The 25,118-nt window shown below is 36.2% G+C and overlaps 1 protein-coding gene across 3 annotated transcripts in view; it reads left to right on the forward strand.

Annotated features, from left to right (window-relative positions):
* Positions 1-25,118, forward strand: part of grid1b (glutamate receptor, ionotropic, delta 1b) — a 763,190-nt gene that overhangs the window by 725,776 nt on the left and 12,296 nt on the right. The window contains exons 13-16 of one of the 3 annotated variants that reach the window (XM_051667788.1): positions 2,653-2,848; positions 7,807-7,973; positions 16,498-16,738; positions 23,218-23,356. In XM_051667788.1, the coding sequence (XP_051523748.1) occupies positions 2,653-2,848; positions 7,807-7,973; positions 16,498-16,738; positions 23,218-23,356 (743 nt within the window). Of the gene's footprint in view, positions 1-2,652; positions 2,849-7,806; positions 7,974-16,497; positions 16,754-23,217; positions 23,357-25,118 lie in introns of all 3 variants that reach the window. The other 2 variants (XM_051667789.1, XM_051667790.1) reach the window with 2 other exon arrangements.

A 25,118-nucleotide genomic window follows, 5' to 3' on the forward strand; every position in this document is an offset into this window, starting at 1 on the left:
AACATACTTTACGCAAGTATGTGAACGCAGACGCATCTCGCAACGCAAGCTCGATTTCACACGTTTTTGCTGCAAGGTATATCGAGATTAGTGTGAACTGTCTGCTTCTATGATGAGTTATCACTTTCATCTTAACTACTGTAATGGTGGAGCAACAGTTTGAAGAGTATATTGCTGAGCAAGTAAGTTAAAGTCAATATATTTAGAGCAACTTACTTCCAGTTTAACCCTCTGGGGTCTGAGGGTGTTTTGGGCCCTGGAGAAGTTTTGACATGCCTTGACATTTGTGCTTTTTTCAGTTGCTTAAAAACATATTAATGGCTAAAGTCTGATAACACTGTATTCAGCACAAACTGGGCTACAATAATATGTGAACAACATGTATGTACATGTTAGTATTTCTGAAAAAAAAAAAAAATAAATAACGTTTATGCATGGTTTTTGGAAAAACAAAAATTTTAAGTCACTGAAATAAGGCCATATATCACATATATTCAGCATCATTGCTGCAGTCTTCAGTGTCACATGATCCTTCAGAAATCATTCTAATATGCTGATTTTCTAATATTGGCATATTTACAGCACATTTTACACATTTACACCTGAACAGATATTTGAAAGCACAAGCTTCACTGATGATAATGATGCAGCATAAACACTAGTTAAAATATAATCTAAACATTCATATTATTTTTATATCATATTACATATCATATTTATATCATACAGCATACAATTTAAATACCTGCTTTAGCTGATACAACATTTAAATGTAACTAAAACTTGCCTATTAGGACATATTTCAAATTTCAATACTCTGAATCCTGGCTGGCAAGTCTGGAAATAGTCCAACTAGTAAAATATGTACATGTTTATATAAAATAGTATGTCAACTAATATGTAAGTAAAACTAAATGACTTACTCATTTGAAATTGTATCCCCGGCTGGATCAAGTCGCTCTTCAAACGTTCATCGTCGGATTTCCGCTCTTCTTCTGAGGAAAATGTGAACTCTTTGTCACTATCCAGGTGCTTCCTCACCTGTGTAGCGTGCCATCTTCCAAACACGCAGAAAAGTGAAAGAACTTGATGCTTTTTAAGGCACTGTTGGGGGCGTTTACCAATTGCATTATCGCCTCAGCACATTACGGTATGAATAGCATGCTCTACTGGTGGGTGTGGTCACATTAGCGATAATTAGCTGAGCCCGGAGAAACTGTACATCACTTTGTTTCATACAGATTACATTGCAGGTGAATATTTGTTTTAAATTTGAATTATTTTATTTAAAAGTAGACATTTTAAGCTTTCTTTAGACATATGTTTCATGTTTGTGTGATAAATATTCGCGGAGTTTCAGTTCATTTTTGTGACGTGTTTCAGAAAGATGCTCGCGGAGACAGAGATGGCTGAAAGCGCACCCTGTTTATTTTCTTTATTTACAAAAGCACAAGGTTTTGTTGTTATTGTGAGTGTACACATATAAAAGTAGACCCTTTATAGTCTCTAATGATGTCTTACACTTATCCGTATGTCCAAAAATGATGGAGTATTTTAAGTTGTTTCCGCTGTTATGAGGAAAAAATCCTGCAGTGCACGCTGGCACGTCCGTCGACCCCAGAGGGTTAATGGCACTGACATGTGAAGGTAACTCTGAGTACTGAGGTTTGTTCCCACCACGGTAACGCAAGAATGCTGAGTGATTAATCATGTTTGAACAGACAGCGATGGCAATGCAGTGTCAAAGAGCTAGAATCTGTGTTCACGTACTTGTGTAGATTATGTTCGGCCATTAGTTTCAATAGATGCTCTTTTTGGACTTGGGAGGAAGATTTGAGTTCTGAAAGAACCAGTGTTTTTTCATTAAGTAGATCAAGGTAAATGTTATCCTTCATGATATAAACCTTTTAATTTTGTAATTAATTCACAAGTTTAATTTATGTGTGGATTCTTGATGTGAAACATTTGTTCACCATACAGTATATGCTTGTACATATACATATTATACATGCTATTTGTTCTTCAAGGTGGCACTGTTGTTTCAGTGATTGACTTGATTTACATTTGACATTGTTATTTGATGAAGAAACAACATGGAAGTAAACTATAGCAAGTGCATAACATGAACAGTATGATATGATGGCTGTTGACATTTGAACTGAAATTATGCAAGATGTACATCTATTTAAGTTGTACGACTAAATAAGTGCCTGAGAAAATACATATGTGTAGTCTGTGTTATGTGTAGCTTCATATGCTTTTGAAAAGGGTTATATAATGCAGACTTTATTTTTTTCACTGCTTTATCACTCAAATTTCTGTCTATAGGAGTTTCCCTGTATGTTTAGTTCCATCTAAACCCTTTCTAAGTCACATATTACATAATTGAATCAGTATTTTCAGCTTAAGGGTGTGGTAGTGCTAATGCTAGTTTTTCTTGAAAGGCACTACGAACTCAAAACACTTTATTCTGCAAATTCAGAATACTGTCACATCACTGTGTGTGCAGTGATTAGAACTGATGTAAAACTGAGAACACAATTGTGTTTTAGTGTCTAATGGAACCACACCGTACACAATGGCGAGCATCCTATGGACATCTGACATGTCCTTCACTCTTTATTTCCCTCATCTTGTCTATCTATCCAACAGAACATTTCAGGGTCTTGTGAGGCAGATGGACTATTCCTACGGCACTGTCAGGGACTCGGCGGTGTACGATTATTTCAGAGCCAAGGGCACAAACCCACTGGAGCAGGACAGCACATATGCGGAGCTGTGGAGGACCATCAGCAAAAACAACGGACAGGACTTCTCCGTGTCCAGCCCCTCTGAAGGCATACGCAAGGTGCATGATCTTATTGTATAACAAACTCTTTAACACATTTGTTTAATTTATTTTAAGGAACAAATTAGTAGGGCTGGGTATTGATAAAGATCTATAGTTTTGGCAAGTCGTTTAGGACATCTACTTTGCATGACACAAGTAATTTTTCCAACAATTGTTTACAGACAGATTGTTTCACTTTTAATTGACTATATCACAATTCCAGTGGCTCAGTCCAGTGGCTCAGAAGTTTACATACACTAAGTTAACTGTGCTTTTAAGCAGCTTGGAAAATTCCAGAAAATGATGTCAAGCCTTTAGACAATTAGCCAATTAGCTTCTGACAGGCTAATTGGCTAATTGGAGTCAATTGGAGGTGTACTTGTGGATGTATTTTAAGGCCTACCTTCAAACTCAGTGCCTCTTTGCTTGACATCATGGAAAAATCAAAAGAAATCATCCAAGACCTCAGAAAAAAAAAAAAAAAAAAAAGTCTGGATCATCCATGGGAGAAGTTTCCAAACGCCTGAATGTACCATGTTCATCTGTACAAACAATAGTACTCAAGTATAAAAACCATGGGACCACACAGCCATCATACTGCTCAGGAAGGAGACACATTCTGTCTCTTAGAGATGAACGTAGTTTGGTGCAAAAAGTGCAAATCAATCCCAGAACAACAGCAAAGGACCTTGTGAAAACCACAGTAAAACGAGTTCTATATCAATATAACCTGAAAGGCTGCTCAGCAAGGAAGAAGCCTATGCTCCAAAACTGCCATAAAAAAGCCAGACTACAGTTTGCAAGTGCACATGGGGACAAAGGTCTTACTTTTTGGAGAAATGTCCTTTGGTCTGATGAAACAAAAATTTAACTGTCATTATGTTTGGAGGAAAAGGGGTGAAGCTTGCAAGATGAAGAACACCATCCCAACTGTGAAGCATGGGGGTGGCAGCATCATATTGTGGGGGTGCTTTGCTGCAGGAGGGACTGGTGCACTTCACAAAATAGATGGCATCATGAGGAAGGAAAATCATGTGTATATATTGAAGCAACATCTCAAGACATCAGTCAGGAAGTTAAAGCTCGGTCACAAATGGGTCTTTCAAATGGACAATGACCCCAAGCATACCTCCAAAGTTGTGGAAAAATGGCTTAAGGATAACAAAGTCAAGATATTCGAGTGGTCATCACAAAGCCCTGACCTCAGTCCGATAGAAAATTTGTGGGCAGAACTGAAAAAGCGTGTGCGAGCAAGGAGGCCTACAAACCTGACTTTTGTTATACCAGTTCTGTCTGGAGGAATGGGCCAAAATTCCAGCAACTTATTGTGAGAAGCTTGTGGAAGGCTACTCAAAACGTTTGACCCAAGTTAAACAATTTAAAGGCAATGCTACCAAATACTAACAAAGTGTATGAAACTTCTGACCCACTGGGAATGTGATGAAAGAAATACAAGCTGAAATAAATAATTCTTTCTACTTTATTTTAAGAATGTGAAATGTCAGAATAATAGTAGTGATCCTAACTGACCTAAGACAGGGAAAGTTTTCTTTGATTAAATGTCAGGACTTTTGAAAACTGAGTTTAAATTTATTTGGCTAAGGTGTATGTAAACTTCTGACTTCATATCTATTGTTTAAATGCATAATTTGTACTATTTAAAAGTATTAACATTGATTTGTAGAACACATGCTAAACAGGTAATTTATCTTTAGGAAAAGCGTCAGTTCAGTGAGTGTCTCAGTAGTAGTGTTTCGGTTGAGCACACATGAACAACAGTGGAGTCATCCGTGCTATGTGTGATTAGAAATAAATGTGTTTTGATCAACAACTGACTGTACAGAACAGAAAGGATATTAAAAGAGACATTATTCAATGGCAAATGGATTGTGTGGATCTTGTCTTTGGATACACACCAAACCAAACTTTAATCTCAACACACAGTGAAAAAATCTCGCTGCTGAACTACTTTTGTACTTAATCACCGGTGAGTGAAATCTTAACTTTAACCACCCAGTGGCTAATTACACAAATTTTTAGCTGCCAAAATTTGGTTGCATATGTGAGTGATTAACTTGCATTTTTGAGGGTTGCGCATAGATTCAAAGATGGGATTTTAAGAATGGATATCGAATTGTTTAAATGGAGATAGTGATTGATCTGAAAATCTATATTTTTACCCAGCCCTACAAATTACATATCTACATTACTGTCTAGTTAGCTGTTTTGTATGATGACAGAGATTTTGAGTTTTCATAAATCATTGACATGTTGGTTGTGAGTGGCTAAATGTCTGTCTGTTTCTACACAAGACACTTTTCTGTAAAGTTATCTTTTAAAATCACTTAATGTGACAATTTACATACTGTGTCAGTTCTTAAAAAAACAATAATTTAAAAAAATCTGAAATTATCAAAGAGAAAGTCTCAACATAGAAGAGGATGTATCCACCTTTTTCACAGGCAGCGAAATTACCCATTATGCTTAGCGTGTTCTTCCAATGCGGATGCAACAGACTTCCGCTTCGCAACTTATTCCCATTACTAAGCACTATAATATCACTAACAACAGTTAAAAACGGCAGAACAGTCTGTGTTTAGTTAACGTAAATCACTTTCTCACTAATATCAGCGTATGGACATTAGGTTTCGACGGCAATCCCGAATAGATATGTACACAATCACACACATTTGATTGGTAAAGTTACTGGTCTCTAGCACTCGCTGCACATGCCCTGTATGTGTGTGTGTGAAAGAGAGTGAGACACAGACATACAGCACGCAGAGAGAGAGAGAGAATCCACGAATATGATTGCGCTAGACTGCGTTTCTTGTTGTGCACTTCAATATGAAAACAGCCAAATCCCGGACATTTAGGGAATCTAGAAATCCGACCGGATGCTTTATTAAGGTTCGAGGGTGTATGGTCATCATAGGTTCCCTTTAAAAATCTTCCGATTTATGGCATACACACAGCACGACATGAGATATGAACCTCGTAAAGATGATTAATAATAATAAAAAAACAACAAAGAGCTTGGTTTAAAAGTTTTTCATCTTTGTTATCTTCCAAAATGTTGGAGATCATTTGGAATTGTCTGTCAATGTTTTAAAAAATAGGCAAGTGACAGATAATTAGTTTAATGCAACCTCTGCTTATTACATCTGGTTTGACTCTAAATGTTTCAGCATTGGCAGCTTTTGTGGGGGCTTATTGTTGTGACATTAATTTTGCAGTAGTTTTTAAGCCACCTGTAGTTGTTACAGGTATAACACCCTATAACAGCGCATATTCATCCAGACCCTTAGCTGCTCGCCATCACCAGTAACGTTAGTCTAGCTGATAACAACAACAAAGCGGAAGTGTGGAGCATCCGAGAGGAAGTCTCTCACCGTAATGGCGCCGCCCATGGAGAAGTCAGGAAAAAGGTGGATAGGAAGAAAGTTTTCAAGTGCATAAAGAGTTCAGAATGTGAAATTCTTTGGATGGGCCCATGAGGGCTGGTTTAGATTAATGGAGCTCCTTTGAGAGAGACAGAACTCAGATCTTCTCTAGAGCAGCACTACTTTACACACGGGCCGCACACATAATTTCATCACCAAAAATATATTTATCAATAGCCTGTCAAATGTATATGAATTGTGAGGTGTCCATTTATGTGTTCAAAAATGATAATTCTCTCATCACACTGCAAAAAGATTTTCTTACTGAGCATTTTTGTCTTGTTTTCCAGTAAAAATATCTAAATGTTCTAAAAACAAGATAAATTTACTAGAGAAGCAAAATGACATAAGATATTTTGTCTGGTTTGCAGATAAATTGGACATAATTAAGAAACCTTTATGCTTATAACAAGAAAAAAACTCCCATTTTTCCAATGGGATAAGAAAAAAAAAAAAAAAACTGTAAAGCTTTAAAGGGGATTCAGAGTGAAAACTTGCATTTTTCTGACCCCATTTTCTTGTTTTAAGTGTAAAACCCACCAAATGTTGTTCGATTTCTCTGAAGACTAGACTTAATATCTTATGTCATTCTGCTTCTCAAGTAATTTTTTCTTGTTTTAAGGATGTTTAGATAATTTTACTGGAAAATAACTCAAAAACAATTGGTAAGAAAAGGATATTTTTACAGTGCATTTACTCGTCTTAAACTCTTTCTTTCTTCCACGGAACACAAATGAAGATTTTTCATAGATGTATGATGTGAATATATTCATACAATGTAAGTCAGCGGGGTCCAACGCTTAAAGGACATAAAGGCAGTATAAAGGTAATCCATACGACTCCAGTGGTTTAATCCACGTCTTCCGAAGCGTTATGATTGGTTTTGGGTGAGAACAGACCAAAATGTGACTCCTTTTTTCACTATAAATCTCGACATCTGCAGACCCCTTGGAGTGATTGTGGTTTGAAGCTTTACACTGTAAACGGTTTAGAAGACATTAATTAAATCACACCAGGGGATCACTGTTTTGAGGTGAATTTCTGGGGCACTAGCATCACCAAACGGATCAATCAGTTTCAATCAATCAGTTTATTTTGCTTTTTAAAATACTCTGGAAGTGTTTTAAGACCAACCCACTCTCTTAAGTGGCAACACAGTTCTTTAAGACAAGTATTTTTTTTTTTTTCTCTCATTTCAATCTGCATGTAAACACCTTTACTGGGGATCTGCTGGCTTATTCAGTGTGCGCATGTCTGTTTAGATAGGATATAAACCCAATAATTTAATATAAACACGGTTTTCTTGCATTGTTGGGTTTTTAGAATGAGCAGATTTTTGATAGTTATCAACATACTGCTGTGCAAGTAAACGCACTTAGTATTTACTTTTTTCAGGGAAATCATGGTAATCTTATGGTTTACTGATACTGTAGTTGTCTCTGCATTTTAAGCTGGGATTGGAGAAAGTACTATTATATTGGAAAAATAATGCTCTCTTCAGCTTTAAAAATGAGGCTGTGTGTTTATCCACAGGCCAAAAAAGGTCCATATGCATTCCTATGGGATATGGCAGTGGTGGAGTACGCAGCGCTGACAGATGACGACTGTACCATCACTGTATCCGGCAACAGTATGAGCAGCAAAGGCTACGGCATCGCCATGCAACACGGGAGTCCGTACAGAGACCTTATCTCACAAAAGTGAGTATATGCCTGTCACCAACAACTTTTTCACTTTTTATAAAAATTGGAATACAAGTTGAATAGATAATTGTCCAGGCAAACTTCAGTGTTCTTTGCCATCCAGCCAAATTATGAAAATATAAAAGAATAAAATATTGACAAAAAATGAGGACAGTATAATTACATGCCATGTCAACTGCCTGTATATAGTATTATAGTATAGTATTTGTTTAACTGCCTTTCATTTATCGTGCTTTAATTGAAAATTATTGTATACAAGTATTTATTTTACTGTAATACAGCACAAAATTACTGCATGTACAGTAAAGAGAATGTAAAAAGAATCTTTATTGTAATTACAAAAAAACTCAAAAGATGTCCAGACACATTCATGAGAATTTTACTATACTATAGTATACTACTACCTATTCAGAATACAAAAATGAAGAAACTGTATTCAGCCCCATTATGTTTTCAAGCACCTGAATTCAGAATACAGTTACTTAATAAAATTTTGTTAGATAAAATGGAATGGCAATGGAGGTGTGAGATCTAAAAGGGATTTTGTGATGAGAAAGGACTTTGCCAGAAGAGGACTTCTTTCATAATGATCACAAAATAAGACTGAAACAGTGTGAAGTGAGAAACAGCGTGCACACTTGTCCTCACGCTCTCTATTCCCCAGAGCAGCACGTGAGCAGTGTTGCCAGGGTTTCATGCCAAATTGGGCTAATCACGGGTTAAAATTATACCATCATGGGTTGTGGTTTTTTTTGGGATGTTTTTAATGGTAGACATAGTAAGACATATGAAAATATGGCTTAGTCATGTATAATGATTCTGGGATTGGATATCTGGCAACTGCACCAGAACGTTGTTGTCTTAATCAGCGCACTGTCAGCTGTGCACCAGAATCAATACAGCCACAAATAGCAAATATTACATTCAAGCATATGATACATTGTTTCCAGCAATTGTTACTACTCTGGAAATACATGTATATAACATATAATATATAACTGACAACTAAAATCAAAGGAGTAAAAGAATTAAAAGCACCCAAAAATAATAAAAGTGTCAGTAATAAAAGAAGTTGAACATACAAAGAATTAATAGGCCTAAATATGAAAGCAAGCCTAGTTAAATTATTCATACACTACATTGTTGTCACAGGCCCTCACAATGCTGTATGCTTAATTTTTGCATGTGGCATCCAGTTATCATCTCGAAAAATGTAGGTAATTTGCATGTTGTATCCAATTCTGTGTCAAAATGTATTAATCTTTGTTGGTTCAATCAAATAATGGGTTAAGAAGAAGATTAAAATACAAAAAATAATTAAAAACATTCAAAATTCCATTCAAACAACCCTGCTTGTTAGCTACAATGTCACATCTAGGGGCTTTTGGGTCTTGGAGGTACAGGCAGCATTTTTCTTTGGAAAGTGGACGAGATATTGTAGCCGACCGCAAACTGCTATCTGTTTGCCTTCTGCCTTCCGTTAAAGAGTATATCAGCATCCAACTCCACATCTAATTTAAAGAAATAAAGACAGTACTAACTTCATGAAATTTGCTGACAAATAGCTAGCTGGCTTTTTAGAATAACTTAGATGTTAAAAGTGGAGATGTAGCGGTTCAGAAAGGATAATGATGAAAAATCATACATAATTCTTCCAATTGTGCCTTGCCTTTATAAATATGTATTCTAAAAGTATTATTGTCTTTCTTTTTTATGTGATGTATTGGAATACATTGCTGAATAAATTTAAGAGAGAGTATTTAGTATTATGCCCAACGCTGTCTCGATCCTATACTTCCATAATATACTATACTCCCAAATGTGTGAATAAAACAAACCTACCTAGTTTATATTCTCATCTCTCTTCTTTTCATCTACATATTTTTACATACGGCTTAAGGACCATCTATTGTTCAGGGACTCTCTGGAGTTTGTGAAAGCTATTTTCATAATTTTTACAATCTGACGAGACTTTGGGGAATTTAACAGCCTGTCTGGTGGGTTGTACTCTAGCAACTGCAAAAAGCCTATGCAATGTAACTGCTTCAAATACAATAAGAAAAATATATTTAAGTGTAGGTGTTCAAGAAAAAGCAATAACATGTTTTAAGATTCGACAGGTTTATATTACCACTCACAAATATTTAAATGGCAAGTTTTACAATTACCTGAAACATGAAGATAAAGGTGTAGCAATGATACGGGAGCAATGAATATACCACAATTCAGTGCCATTTCACACAAATCCTTCATTCATTAGTTGCAGTAACGTTGGTTCAGTTTCCTACATTACAAATTGATTCCTTTGTGAAAGGACCAGATGCCGGCAGCCTGTCTAAAGCTCCACATAATCACTTGTAACCAATTAAGACTGTATAATTATATTGCAGTGGATTGGTAAAGCAAGGAAATTATCTCTCTAGTTGACTGAGTTCTCATGCGCTCTCTCTTGATCCGTAAAGAACATCTTAACATGATTTAACCATTAGCAATACCAAACTCTGGTGAAGTTTGCATAGAAAAACATGATGTAATTTATAAAATGATGCCTTTGTTTTATACCAAATATTAATGGAGAGTCGATGGATTCAAAGACTGGTAAACAAATTTTCAGCTGTTTTGTCTATCAACAGCTTTCATGAAGGGCAGCTCAAGTATTTTAGCTTGATTTTATCACACTCATTTTACAGCTGAATCTCACAAATACTTTCAAAAATCTTCTGGCTCATATGTCACTCCAAAATAAATCAATACAAATAATAATAATAAAAAATAAGAAATTATATTTTGCATAAGGCAAAATTTAGCATATTATTTTTTTTATTTTTTTTTTGCATTGCATTGCAACATCATTTTCTCCACATTTTCTGCCCAAATACTCATTAACATGAAGGGAAAATGTTCTCTTTACTGTATTTAATATATATGTATATTTATTTATATAGTTTAAATCATAGACTATTTATACATCATAGTAGTGTTTGGGTAGTTGGCACATAACATGTCAATGGACTTTTATCAACATAAAGATTGTTGGTCATTACATTCTTTTATAAGACATTTGCCTAACTAGTTTATTTTATGTTTTCACCATTTTTAATCTTTTCTCTAACTAGTTTATTTTCAATGGTACTGTTTTGTGACAAATGTAAAGTACAAATATTCCATGACGTCTCTCTCCATTAATATGAGTTCATACAATAAAAGCTGCATGTGTAATAATTCTGAAAGAATTAGTAACATTTTGGTTTAAAATAGATTTAGATTGTGAATAGCTTATCACACCACAGTACATGACAACATAACTACTTTATAAAGCTTTCCAATTGAGAATTACTTATTTTATATACTGTATACAGTACATACTGTGTGTATATATACAGTGCATTCAGAAAGTATTCAGACCCCTTAATTTTGTTATGTTGCAGCCTTATGCTAAAATGCTTTAACTTTTATTATTTTGTTCACATCAATCTACACTCCATACCCCATAATGACAAAGAAAAAAACAGATTTTTGATAACTTTGCAAATGTATTAAAAAGAAAAAATTGAAATATCACACTGACATAAGTATTCAGACCCTTTGCTATGACACTTGAAATTTACCTCAGGTGCATCAAATTTCTCTGGATCATCTTTGAGATGTTTCTACACTTTGATTGGAGTCCACCAGTGGCAAATTCAATTAATTGGACATGATTTGGAAAGGCACACACCTGTCTATATAAGGTCCCACAGCTGAAAATACATATCAGAGTGAAAACCATGCCATGAGGTCAAAGGAACTGCCTGCAGAGCTCAGAGTCAGGATTGTGTCGAGGCACAGGCAATTCAGCTATACAGAATGTTCCCAAGAGCACAGTGGCCTCCATAATTCTTAAATGGAAGAAGTTTGGAACAACCAGCACTCTTCCTAGAGCTGGCCGCCCAGCCAAACTGAGCAATTGGTGGAGAAGAGCCTTGGTAAGAGAGGTGACCAAGAATCCAATTGTCACTCTGGTTGAGCTCCAGAGATCATGTGTGGAGATGGGAGAAACTTGCAGAAGGACAACCATCACAAGATTCTCTTGTCTGATGAAACGAAGATTGAACAGTTTGGCCTCAATTCCAAGCATTATGCCTGGAGGAAACAAGGCACCGCTCATCACCTGCACAATACCATCCCAACGGTGAAGCATGGTGGTGATAGCATCATGCTGTGGGGGTGTTTTTCAGCGGCAGGGACTGGAGGATTGGTCAGGGTTGAAGGAAAGCTGAACGCAGCAAAATACAGAGATATCCTTAATGAAAACCTGGTTCAGAGTGCTCAGGACCTCAGACTGGGCCGAAGATTCCAACAGGACCATGACCCTAAGCACACAGCCAAGACAAAGTAAAGAGTGGCTTAGGGATAACTCTGTGAATGTCCAGAACCCGGACTTGAACCCAATCGAACATCTCTGGAGAGACCTGAAAATGGCTGTCCACAGATGGTCCCATCCAACCTGACTGAGCTTGAGAGGATTTGCAGAGAAGAATGGCAGAAAATCCCCAAATACAGGTGTGCAAAGCTTGTTGCATAATACACAAACACGCATAATACGTAATCGCTGCCAAAGGTGCTTCAACTGAGTACTGAGTTAAAGGAATAGTTCACCCAAAAATGAAAATTTGCTGATAATTTACTCACCCTCAGGCCATCCAAGATGTATCTGAGTTTCTTTCTTCATCAAAACAGAATTTAAGACTTTTAAGATTTAATTTCAGGCCTCCTCCTCTAAACAACGCAAGTGAATGTCCTCCATTTTTTGACAGTCCAAAATGCATAATTGGACCGTCAAAAAAGGACATTCACTTGCATTGTTTAAAGGAGGAGGCCTGAAATGAAATCCTAAAAGTCTTAGGGTGCTATCACACTGGCAGTTTAGTACGAAACAGAGCACGGTTCGCATGAAAAATTGGTAATGTGAAAGCTGTCATGCGGACCGGGGAGCGCACCGCGGTATCGAACCCGAGACTTCCTGTAGGAGGTGGTCTGAGTTCGGTTGCAATGGAACTGTAGCGCGATTCGGACTCGGGTGCGCACTCATTCAGGAAGTAAAGTAACCTGCGCGTGCATTTTAGCCGATGACGACATCATTAGTTTCGACTAATAAATATAGGGTATAATAGGAGATGACAGTGGCGATAACTTCACTTTGGACATGAGCATAAGCATGCAGTGTAAACAAAGATGCAAATGAATTCCTTGCATTCAGTTTTCTCCTCAAAAAATGCTGTTTGCGAGCTGCAGCAAGCCGCCTTCCCCTGGACATCTGATGAGTTACACCATGAAGCGCACATATATGCAGTTGTCGTTCACTCAGCTGTGCATAATGGCACCAAAATAACAAAAAATCAAAAAGTATGATGAGTCGCGTTGAGTTCTCCATGCGTGTTTGTGATGACATAAGATGAACGCAAATGGACCGGGGTTTGATAGAATCAAGTGAGTGTGAAACCAGACCAACGCTGCGGGGGGCACCGGGAACAATCGCACTCGGAATCGGACTGCAGCAAACGTGCCCAGTGTGAAAGCCCCCTTAAATTGTGTTTTGATGAAGAAAGAAACTCAGATACATCTTGGATGGCCTGAGGGTGAGTAAATTATCAGCAGATTTTCATTTTTGGGTGAACTATTCCTTTAAGGATCTGAATACTTATGTCAGTGTGATATTTCAGTTTTTTCTTTTTAATCAATTTGCAAAGTTCTCAAAATTAGTTTTTGCTTTGTCATTATGGGGTTTGGAGTGTAGATTGATGTGAAAAAAATAATAATTTGAAGCATTTTAGCATAAGGCTGCAACATAACAAAATGTGAAAAAAAAATGAAGGGGTCTGAATACTTTCTGAATGCACTGTATATACATATTTTATTCATTTCATGTATTGCACTTCATAAGCGCTAAACATGGCTCCCGTCTGAAACATGTTTCTGTGCCATGTGGTTGAAGCCTGGTTTTATCACAGAAACCCTTGCACCAATGCAGTGATCTGCTCTGCGCTATCTCTGGAGCATGTAGGTGTGCACAAATCCATCAGGATTCCTGATATTTGTGCTCCAGAGACAGGGGAGTGCAGAGCCAATCACTCGTGCAACAAAATTGGGTGGCACAGACGACAAAACTTACGTGACCAATTTCTGTTCTACTGAGACTTTTTTCTGCTTTAAAGCACTATGGAGGACGTCAAACATCTCAATTGGCTAGACAACCCTGACATTCTAATCTCTTCTGATGAGGAAAACAGTTACAATACTGTGCCATGCTCCAAAATATATATAATTTAAACTGCAAATCATAATATATTTAAAATGTTATGTTCGAATGACATTTGATATCAGGAAACAAACTGGACATGTTTGCCATCAGATATTCATAGAGATAGATGACTTAAATCATTAAGAGCATGATGAATAGAATTTCTGTTAAGGAGTAGTAACAAACATTTTCAGTAAAAGCACAGTCTGGACAGCCAGAATATTATAACTTACCCTATAGTAATAATTTATTAATTAAATTTAAGTTCGATCAGTTTCATTTCCCATTGCACAATGAAGTAAAAAAAAAAAAAAAAAAAAAAAAAAAAGTCAAATATTTTTCCACATGCTTTGATGATCAAAAACTAACTTGTGTATCCAATGCATACATGATATGTAACTACATAATTATGCTACATTTTAATGAATTGCATTTGCACTTTGCGTGTGTGGATGACCGTGTACGTTAGTCACCACCAAAGACCATTTCTGAACCAGGAAAAATGATATACTTTATATAGGGCTAAAAATAATTATATAAATTCGAATATATAGTTATTAAATATAAAATCAGGTTTACAACTATATATTCAGGATTTATAACTATATGCTTCTATTTACTACAGTTGTGGGGTGAAATGAGATCTGACCATGTTTTGGTGAGATTCACCCACACACAGAATGGCAGTGATATATTTAAAGATTTCCTTACTCATATCTGCGACTCTTTATTCTCCTTACTGAAAAGCTCTTGATGGCTGGTGCTCATCCTCTCTGACCTCAGATCAGTTTAGCTGCTCTTTAAAGAGAATGTGAAGGGCAAAGCTGGTCATGAGTCAGTATGAGGAGGGTGCTTGTTTTCAGAAGCCCTCGGGCACTGGTAGTAAAGCAGTGGGCAGCTGTGAGGACGCTTGCGGGTTATTACACACTAAAGCATAATGTCATCTCCTCTTGAGAGAGGAATTCATCTTACTTCTGTGCTTTGTGGCCAATCATCATCTGTTTCTCCAGTGTTCTCGTCTGCTGGCAGGCCTCTTACGTGTCTCCATATGTGATGCTTTTCATTGCAGAAACTGAAACCACTGTATTATTTTTGATGTGCCCTTCCCTGACAACAGAGACACATTGTTCTAACCTTTTTCTCTTCTTAAACACGTCCTTACCTTCCATGTCAGTATATATAATATACTATGATATATATATATATATATATTAAAGTAATAAAAATGTAAGTTGACATAAGTTGAAATTTAATATGCTTGCAGGAAATAATGTACTTTCCTAATTACCTGTGGCAGGTGGTATTAGGGGGAGGGGCATTCTCATATGAAATGAAAGCTTTTGTTCTCAAGAATGTGGTTATGCAAAGGGAAATATGATCTCTGTAAGACAAAAAAAAAAAGACAAATGTCTCATCTCTTCTCTGATAACTGCTTCTGTAAGCACCAAGTAGCCACAAACTCTTATCAGCAGTTACCTTAGGCTGTTTTCTTTAAAAGAAGCCATTTTCTACTTGTCTGTGAGCTTGTTTGGGTAAATAATCCAATGTTATTTCCCAGATGTCCAAAACAAAATATGCAGTCCTGCAGAAAAAGCTAAATAATCTGCTAAATGGACAAATATGTTCTCTACCAATTCTGCTGATGAATAATACTGTGTGTATATATATATATATATATATATATATATATACAGTATATCATCGTAGAACTGAGGATCTCAGCTTTCCAACAACACCTGCATTAAGCTTTTAGTCCACTCAGAGGCAGGATATATGACGAAATATTGGGAAAGATGTGTGGGTTCGCAGAATAGACTGAATGTCTATGGACGAGCACATGACGAGTGTGCATTAGGGCGCAGCCTGCATTTCATATCTATTTACTGTAATGGAAGGTAATAGAGAAAAAATTATTTTTCCTAGAACTTGCTGCCATTTAGTTGAATGAGCTAACAGTTTTGGCAGGGACAATGATACAAAATGGAGCCTGAATCACAGGCATTCAAAGACATGATAAAACCATATATGTTTAGCATAAGATTGTAAAAAATATACAGTATTATTTATGAATTATTTGGTAACCAAAATATGCAGCACAGAGAAAGTGGTTAATGAGCCTAAAACTGTCATAGAGACAGGTGTTCCTGATTGAGAGGAACCAGGAACCTGAGAGGAACTAGATACAATTCTTCACATAAAATAATCACACTGTGTTGTTTGTTATTCTTTCATAACTAACAGGATTCTGGAGCTGCAAGAGAAAGGAGATCTGGACGTATTAAAACAGAAGTGGTGGCCTCGGACGGGTCGCTGTGACCTCGACAGCCACAGCAACGCCCAGCCGGACGGCCGCTCGCTCAAACTTCACAGCTTCGCTGGCGTCTTCTGCATCCTCGCCGCAGGGCTCCTGCTGGCCTGTCTGGTGGCCGCGCTAGAGATGTGGTGGAACAGCAACCGCTGCCGGCAAGAGCAGCCGAAAGAGGTGACCGAGCTCAGGGTGCGGAAGACAGAGCAGGGCGACGACACTACCACACTCTACTTTAAGGATTCTGCAGCAGACGCGAGCCCCGATTTAGTCGAGCTCCAGTACACTGAGTTATAGGTGTGCCCTGATGAAATCAAAGTTGGTCCCCCCTTCGCCCACTAAACATGAAATGTGCCCTTGATTAAGCAGGCTTTAGGCTTCAGAGTGTCACTTTTCACTAATTTCATTTTCATAGTTTGTGGGGGTTTAAGCATTTTCAGGGGCTATAAACACATTTGCTCTTTTCCAAAACCTATTAAGCTGCTATTTACATTGGCAGGTTCTTTCTAAGGCAGCATTCTAACTGTCATGGACTGATTTGGAATGCTCTACATAAGTAATGTTGCTTTCACATGCTATAGAGCTGTTCAGCCATGACAACAATGTGTAGGCGAACATAGAAGTCTAATTCGCCATGGGTTCCGTTTGGAATTTCCTGTGGGTTTTTATAATGAGGTTTTTCAATTTTTGAGTAAAATAACGTCTGTAGTGAACATTACTTGAAGACACTTAAACGTAAAACATAAATTACACAGTCATACCTAAAGTGTTCATTTTGAAACCGACGTGTGAATGTATATGCCTGACGAAATGGGAAACCATTGTGGTCCTTATATAGCAGCTTGTTAGTCTTGTTAATGCTTGCCATTTTGTTCATTTTGCACATTCAAGGATATCAGAAACCATTTAATACATACTGTCAATTTTGTACACAGAGAAAATAGCATATATTATAGTGTCAAAATAAGAGTACCCCAACAATTATGCAAGAATGAAACTTTTATCCTCTATGTTCCCTCTTCTCTCCGACAACAAAACATTTAATTGTGACGCTATCTTAAAATTACGACTTCAGAAGTGGGAAGTAGGATATTTCCGATAGCACATGAAGGCAGCATAAGATGATAGCATGTTGCTAAGCAAATAACACAATACTCTATTTTGCTCAATATTTGTTGTGCTAAGTATTTTTATGTTAATTAGTCAAGTTTTAATTTGAATAAACTATTTCTGAATGAAACATATTTAACATCCTGAGACCCATGGTGACTGCTGAGTGCCTTTTCCATTCCTTTTTTTTTATTTGTATTTAGTAGCCCATAAGAAACATGCAATATGTATGTTTTATTATTATTATTATTTTATTTTTTTTTTCACATTTTAGAATAATAGTAAAGTCATCAAAACTATGGAATAACATAAATGGAACTATGGGAATGATGTTGTGACTAAACAAAATCCAAAATAAATCAAAACTGTGTTATATTTGAGCATCTTCAAAGTAGTCACCCTTTGCCTAGAATTTGCAGACATGTACTCTTGACATTTTCTCAACCAACTTCTTGAGGTATCACCCTGAGATGCTTTTTAAACATTATTGAAGGAGTTCCCATCTATGTTGGGCACTTATTGGCTGCTTTTCTTTATTATTTGGTCCAAGTCATCAATTTCAAAAACCTTTTTTTTTTTTTATTACATTTTAGTTTTATAATGAAATAAATTAATATGGTGGCACAAATATATTTGTCTACAAAACTAATTTCAAACATTTAAGCATACGCCTTCAGATCAAATGATTTTTAAGATCATGAGAAACATTTCAGTCAAGTGTTTCAAAACTTTTGACTGGTAGTGTATATAATTTGTATTTTTTTTTTAGACCAAATAGTTTTTCTAAAAATTGTAAAAGTTGTGAAATTTTAAATAATACCAAGCTATAGAAAATATGATTTTATTATGTTTCCAGGAGTGTTGGTTATTCATGTTTTTGAGACATTACAGACATTAAATCAGAAATTAACATAATTAATCCTGATTCAAAGTAATGTCCAGCATCATCCAATCACTGCCAACCATGTTAAAATAAAATGATACATTATAAATTCTGAATCTATGTACTGATTATCATTGTCACATGTCTGTCAAACATGTTGAGTGATCCAAACATCATCTGCAGCCTGAAACTGAACTTTTGATCAGATTTTAGGAGTGAATGCACTTAACTGCATAGAGAACTATAGGATGCTCCCTTGCCCCCTATTTAGTGAATGACTCAACCTCCAGTGTGCTGTCTGTCTGCACTGGTCTCAGAACAGTTTGAAATGCACCTTATTTCATCCTAACTTATTATAAAGCCTCTGAAAGCAACATTTGCCAGTTTTTGGATGAACCAGTTAATTCTCAAAGTGAATAAAGGATATTTTAACTGAAACTTGAACATACATTCCACAAATGTGGTCACTGTGTTTAACAGCGTGCCGTTTCACGATAAATCGCGCAAATTTAAAAAATGGCATATCGGATGAAACTAGAGACTCTAATCTTTTAACTCAAACAGGTTTCAATGTAAAAACTTAATGATGTTTCTTACCAGATGTAGTTTTGTAGGTGTTTCTCCCAAACACAAACTCCCCTGTGATCGACACCACATTGTTTGACTCCATGCGCCGAAAGTTTAACACTTTACTGACAGCCCAGAGTCTCCTGAACTAAGATCAGTCGGTTTAAATTAAATTAAATAATGCATTGCGTATAGTGAAGCAAATGGACGCGGGGTCGCACAAGGTTAAAATAAAATTTTCTCTCAACTTGTCTGCCATCTTGGATGCATTATTTCACTGAGATTTTTGCCTTCTTTGTGAAGGATACATGCAATGCTGCCTTAGATTTTGGCCAAAAGAAGATCTTCTGAACAGCTATCAGACTGATCACCTACTGTAGGATTCCTTAAAATGCTGCCTAGGAAGGTTTTGGAACAGAGCTTCGTGACTGCACTACTTACAAGTCTCTTTGAATGAAAAGAGTTACTGTATGTACTGAGATCTAATCATGTTACTCTATTATGCCAAATAATTTGAATAATCAAATGCCTTCCAGACATTTTCAGCTCAAAAATACCTCATAGAAATACCTCAAATACCTAACCTGGTCTCATAGAATCACATTACCTACATTTTCTCATTTTTTTGTACGTATCACGGCAGTTTCCTGGTGAAATGAACACTAGAAGCACTACAACAACAACAACAAATTGTATTCACTTTCACACAAATCATGAAAAAAATGCAAATTATTAGTTCATAAACACATACTTCTCGCCCTGTTCCTCACACAATGCTATCTTATGACATCTAAACACTTTTACTATAGTGCATGACCAGGGTTGGGGAGTAACGGATTACATGTAACGGGATTACGTATTTAAAATACAAAATATAAGTAACTGTATTCCACTACAGTTACTATTGAAATCATTGGTAATTAGAATACAGTTACATTCAAAAAGTATTTAGATTACTGAAGAGATTACTTTGCATTTTATTGTCATTTGTTTCATTTAATATTTAGTCCTTTCAGATGGAAAACATTTATACATATAAATGATGCGATCCAAAGTGCATTTGAACAGCGGTGAAACACTTTCTTATGATGTTTTACATTCATACAAGCAGACAGAGAAGTAAGATTGAAGTAAGTTTGGAGCAGAAGAAATATCTTTTTTTTTTTTTTTTATTGTTTTCCAGTAAAAATATCTAAAAATCCTTAAAACAAGATCAATTTGATTTATCTTGTTTTAGAAACAACACTACATAAGATATTTAGGTTTTTCAGAGAATGTATTTTTAACAGGTGTATTTTGTCTTACTGTACTGCCAGAATTTTTATAGTCAAAACAAGTGAAAAAATCTACCAGTGCTGAAGAAGTAATCCAAAGTATTTAGAATACATTACTGACCTTGAGTAATCTAATGGAATACGTTACAAATGACATTTTACAACATGTATTCTGTAATCTGTAGTGGAATACATTTCAAAAGTAACCCTCCCAACCCTGTGCATGACTTATTTTAACGTTTGCATTACATAATCAACTACATTTACAAGCTTGCTTAAGTGTGATCAAATTGCGTGGTAGCTCAACTGATAGAGCATTGCACTTGTGATGTAAAGGACCGGGGTAAGGCGTAGTGGTCTAAAGCACAAAACTGGTAAGCAGAAGTTTGCCGGTTCGATGCTCACAGCCACCACCAATGTGTCCTTGAGCAAGGCACTTAACTCCAGGTTGCTCCAGGGGGATTGTCCCTGTAATAAGTGCACTGTAAGTCGCTTTGGATAAAAGTGTCTGCCAAATGCATAAATGTAAATGTAAGAGTCCTGAAGAGCACGCGAGTCGACACGTGAGCCGAAAGTGTCATAGAAGCACCACAAGATGATGTGGTTGTGTTTTTCATCTCACATTTGCTTTTTCTGACACTATCGGTTAGGTTTAGGTTGAAGGTTTAGGGTAGGGAGGCCAGTTTTGTTGATTTAAAACTCAATTGAACATTAACTCAAAAAACTTATCTGTTTTCATCTGTTTGGGAGAACATTAAACATACTTTAAGCACCGCTAAGTGGACATTTCACCTCGGAACTGTTGCAATATGTGTAATGAACCACATAATGTCATTCTGCAAACATATGGCCACAGTCACACAATTTTCATGAGATCGGGCTGCAAATACCATATATTTGCAAAATACTATGCACCTTGGCATAGGCTAAACAGTTAAAATGGTTTCCAATACTCTACAATTCTAAAATTCTACAAAACTTTTTTGTTGTTTAATATGCTCTTCTGTCTGTTCAGTTTTGGACAACACTTTATAGTATAAGTGCTATTTCACTGTGGCAGTTAAGTGCCCAGTTTGCTGCTCTGTTCAAATTTACCCAATCCTAAAAATCTGAATAATTAGATCACATTATTACTTCTCTTTAAAAAAAACCTCTTCCACTGCCAATGAGAAATGTATGTAATAGACTGGAAAAGTGTTGCCGTGGATCCGTAAATTAAAGTGTGGGAAAATCGGGTGCTTGCATGAGTCTGTCTGCTCAGTTACACCAAACAACAAATAAGAGCCACCCTAAAATCAAATGCCCAACAGTATAATCCCTAGAAATATACTGTGTGACATCCGGTTGCAGTTATACAGTTGTGCTCAAAAGCTTGCATACCCTGGCAGAAATTGTGAAATTTTGGCATTGATTTGGAAAATAGGACTGATCATGCAAAAAACTGTCTTTTATTTAAGGATAGTGATCATATGAAGCCATTTATTATCACATCGTTTTTTGGCTCCTTTTTAAATCATAATGATGACAGAAATCACCCAAATGGCCCTGATCAAAAGTTTACATACCCTTGAATGTTTGGCCTTGTTACAGACACACAAGGTGACACACACAGGTTTAAATGGCAATTAAAGGTTAATTTCCCACACCTGTGGCTTTTTAAATTGCAATTAGTGTCTGTGTATAAATAGTCAATGAGTTTGTTAGCTCTCACATGGATGCACTGAGCAGGCTAGATACTGAGCCATGGGGAGCAGAAAAGAACTGTCAAAAGACCTGCGTAACAAGGTAATGGAACTTTATAAAGATGGAAAAGGACATAAAAAGATATCCAAAGCCTTGAAAATGCCAGTCAGTACTATTCAATCACTTATTAAGAAGTGGAAAATTCAGGGATCTCTTGATACCAAGCCAAGGTCAAGTAGACCAAGAAAGATTTCAGCCACAACTGCCAGAAGAATTGTTCAGGATACAAAGAAAAACCCACAGGTAACCTCAGGAGAAATACAGGCTGCTCTGGAAAAAGACTGTGTGGCTGTTTCAAGGAGCAAAATATGATGATACTTAAACAAAATGAGCTGCATGGTCGAGTTGCCAGAAAGAAGCCAATGCCATAAAAAAGCCCAGTTACAATATGCCCGACAACACCTTGACATGCCTCACAGCTTCTGGCACACTCTATTTTGGAGTGACGAGACCAAAATAGAGCTTTATTGTCACAACCATAAGTGCTATGTTTGGAGAGGGGTCAACAAGTATTGTGCTCCTTTGGATATCTTTTTATATCCCTTTCCATCTTTATAAAGTTCCATTACCTTGTTACGCAGGTCTTTTGACAGTTCTTTTCTGCTCCCCATGGCTCAGTATCTAGCCTGTTCAGTGCATCCACGTGAGAGCTAACAAACTCATTGACTATTTATACACAGACACTAATTGCAATTTAAAAAGCCACAGGTGTGGGAAATTAACCTTTAATTGCCATTTAAACCTGTGTGTGTCACCTTGTGTGTCTGTAACAAGGCCAAACATTCAAGGGTATGTAAACTTTTGATCAGGGCCATTTGGGTGATTTCTGTTACCATTATGATTTAAAAAGGAGCCAAACAACTATGTGATAATAAATGGCTTCATATGATCACTATCCTTAAATAAAAGGCTTTTTGCATGATCAGTCATATTTTCCAAATCAATGCCAAAATTTCACAATTTCTGCCAGGGTATGCAAACTTTTGAGCACAACTTTATGTCAATGTGCACAAGCTTTCTGGATTTATTTCTCTATACTTTCTTCCATGTACTCTTCATTTGTTTATGATCTCATGCAGGTTACTAAGGATTACAGAGTGGCAAGGGTTTCTGGTCCATTGACATATAATGATATTGCTACTGCTTCATCGGAGGAGAGCAATGACATTTGGACAGACAGACAGAGAGACTGGGATGAAGCAGAAACTATTGACACAGGTTAGAATAGATTTGTAGGCCTCTTCTGTGATTGGCTGAATTATGAGGACCAGATATAGTAGCCATCTAACATTAAAGAATTCTGTCTTAGTTTCTTTTAGTTTTCATTTCATTTTGTTTAGTCTCATTTAGCAGATCCATTTTTTAGTTGTTGTGTTGGGTTTAGAATGATACTTCTCCTTATTTCCAGCTGAGAAGACCAACATGAATTTCCAGTTTTTGGTCTTGTGATTCTGGCTGACCATGGAATTATTTATTGTTAAATAGTGAAGAAACCTGGTGGGGCAAACCAGCATCCAAAACCCAAAATGTGCTGGCGACCAGGAATGCTGGTCTTTTCAACAGGGTTACGTGCATTTTCTCAAACAGTTAGCATAATGATAATAAATGATTTTCAAGTTCAGTCAATTCAGTCAGTTATTTAATTGGTGCAGTTTATTTGTTGAGAAATGAAGTGTTAATATAAACTTCGCTCTTTGTGTTGTTGTTGACCATGATTTAATTAGTGTGGGTGTCTTTAATGAATCAGTGAGGTATGTATGCATAATAACTCCATTAAAATTGCTTTTAAAATGATGCATGGCACATACCTGCAAACAGAGGTCAAAATGCATTTTTTAGAATTATGGTTAATCCTTTACATTAATGTTCCCTTTGTTAAGGGTTTATAAAGGGTTTCAATAATGACTAAAAAGGCATTTGAAAAAGCATTATAACTCATTCTTATGCAATTACAGTATAACAACATTAATAAAAGATCATGCAATACTTGCAAAAAAGTGGGCATTTTTTGAGCAATTCATGATTTATGTCACAATGCCGAAACAATTGACCATTATAGTGAGAATAAAAGGAGAGATTGTCATTTTGCTATAGCCCGCTGTGTATATTAATTACTTTAATATCTTGACTCACTTGTGATTTCACTTTCCTTGTCACGTTGATGTCAAAAGAATAGTTTTACCAAGTCCTAGTTATTTAAACACTTTTCAGGTCTGCCTGCTCATTCACAGCATATATCACATAATAAAGCTGCATAATGTTGGCAACTCCATAAATGCTTCACAGGTGTCCACTTTATATTAAGGTATATTTTCATAGGTTATTAATTTTAAATAATTATTATTAAGCATTTATAACATGCAAGCTAAAATGGCTCATTGTTGGCAGGTATTGCAGAAAAAAAAAGTCACCTATTTATGCATGTTGTTATAATGAATTTGTAAATGAATTATTAGTAGGGATGTCCTGATACCATTTTTTGGAGACTTAGTACAAGTCTCTTATTATTATTTTATGTTGCACTTTTCAAATACAATACTGTGAGAGGACAGCGTGTTTATTGTGTTTAAGCAACGGTTACTCAAAAGACTTTATCAAAAAATTCATTTTTAGCTGTCACAAAATTATCAAAAATCACACAAAAAAAAACAAAAAAAAAAAGTATATAAAAACAATCACTAAATAAACAAAACCAACAGAGCTAACCTGCAGACTTTACTGATTTTATTAACTTTAACTCAAAAGACACTATCCAAAAAAAGAAAAGAAAAACAGTAATAGATTTTGAATGCTTACATTGTCAAAAATGGTCAAAAATTTAAAAAGAAATCACAGGAAAAAACAAAACAAAACATAATAATAACCAATCTGTAAAGGCTGTCTATCAATAAGAATTGTTTTGTAAATTTAAAGGGTAAGTTCTTTTCCATGAATAGAAGGCAGACGTGCTTTTATACAGAATCTCACAGCACAATCCGAA

Source organism: Myxocyprinus asiaticus, chromosome 32 (genome assembly GCF_019703515.2).
Source record: "Myxocyprinus asiaticus isolate MX2 ecotype Aquarium Trade chromosome 32, UBuf_Myxa_2, whole genome shotgun sequence".
NCBI lineage: Eukaryota > Metazoa > Chordata > Actinopteri > Cypriniformes > Catostomidae > Myxocyprinus > Myxocyprinus asiaticus.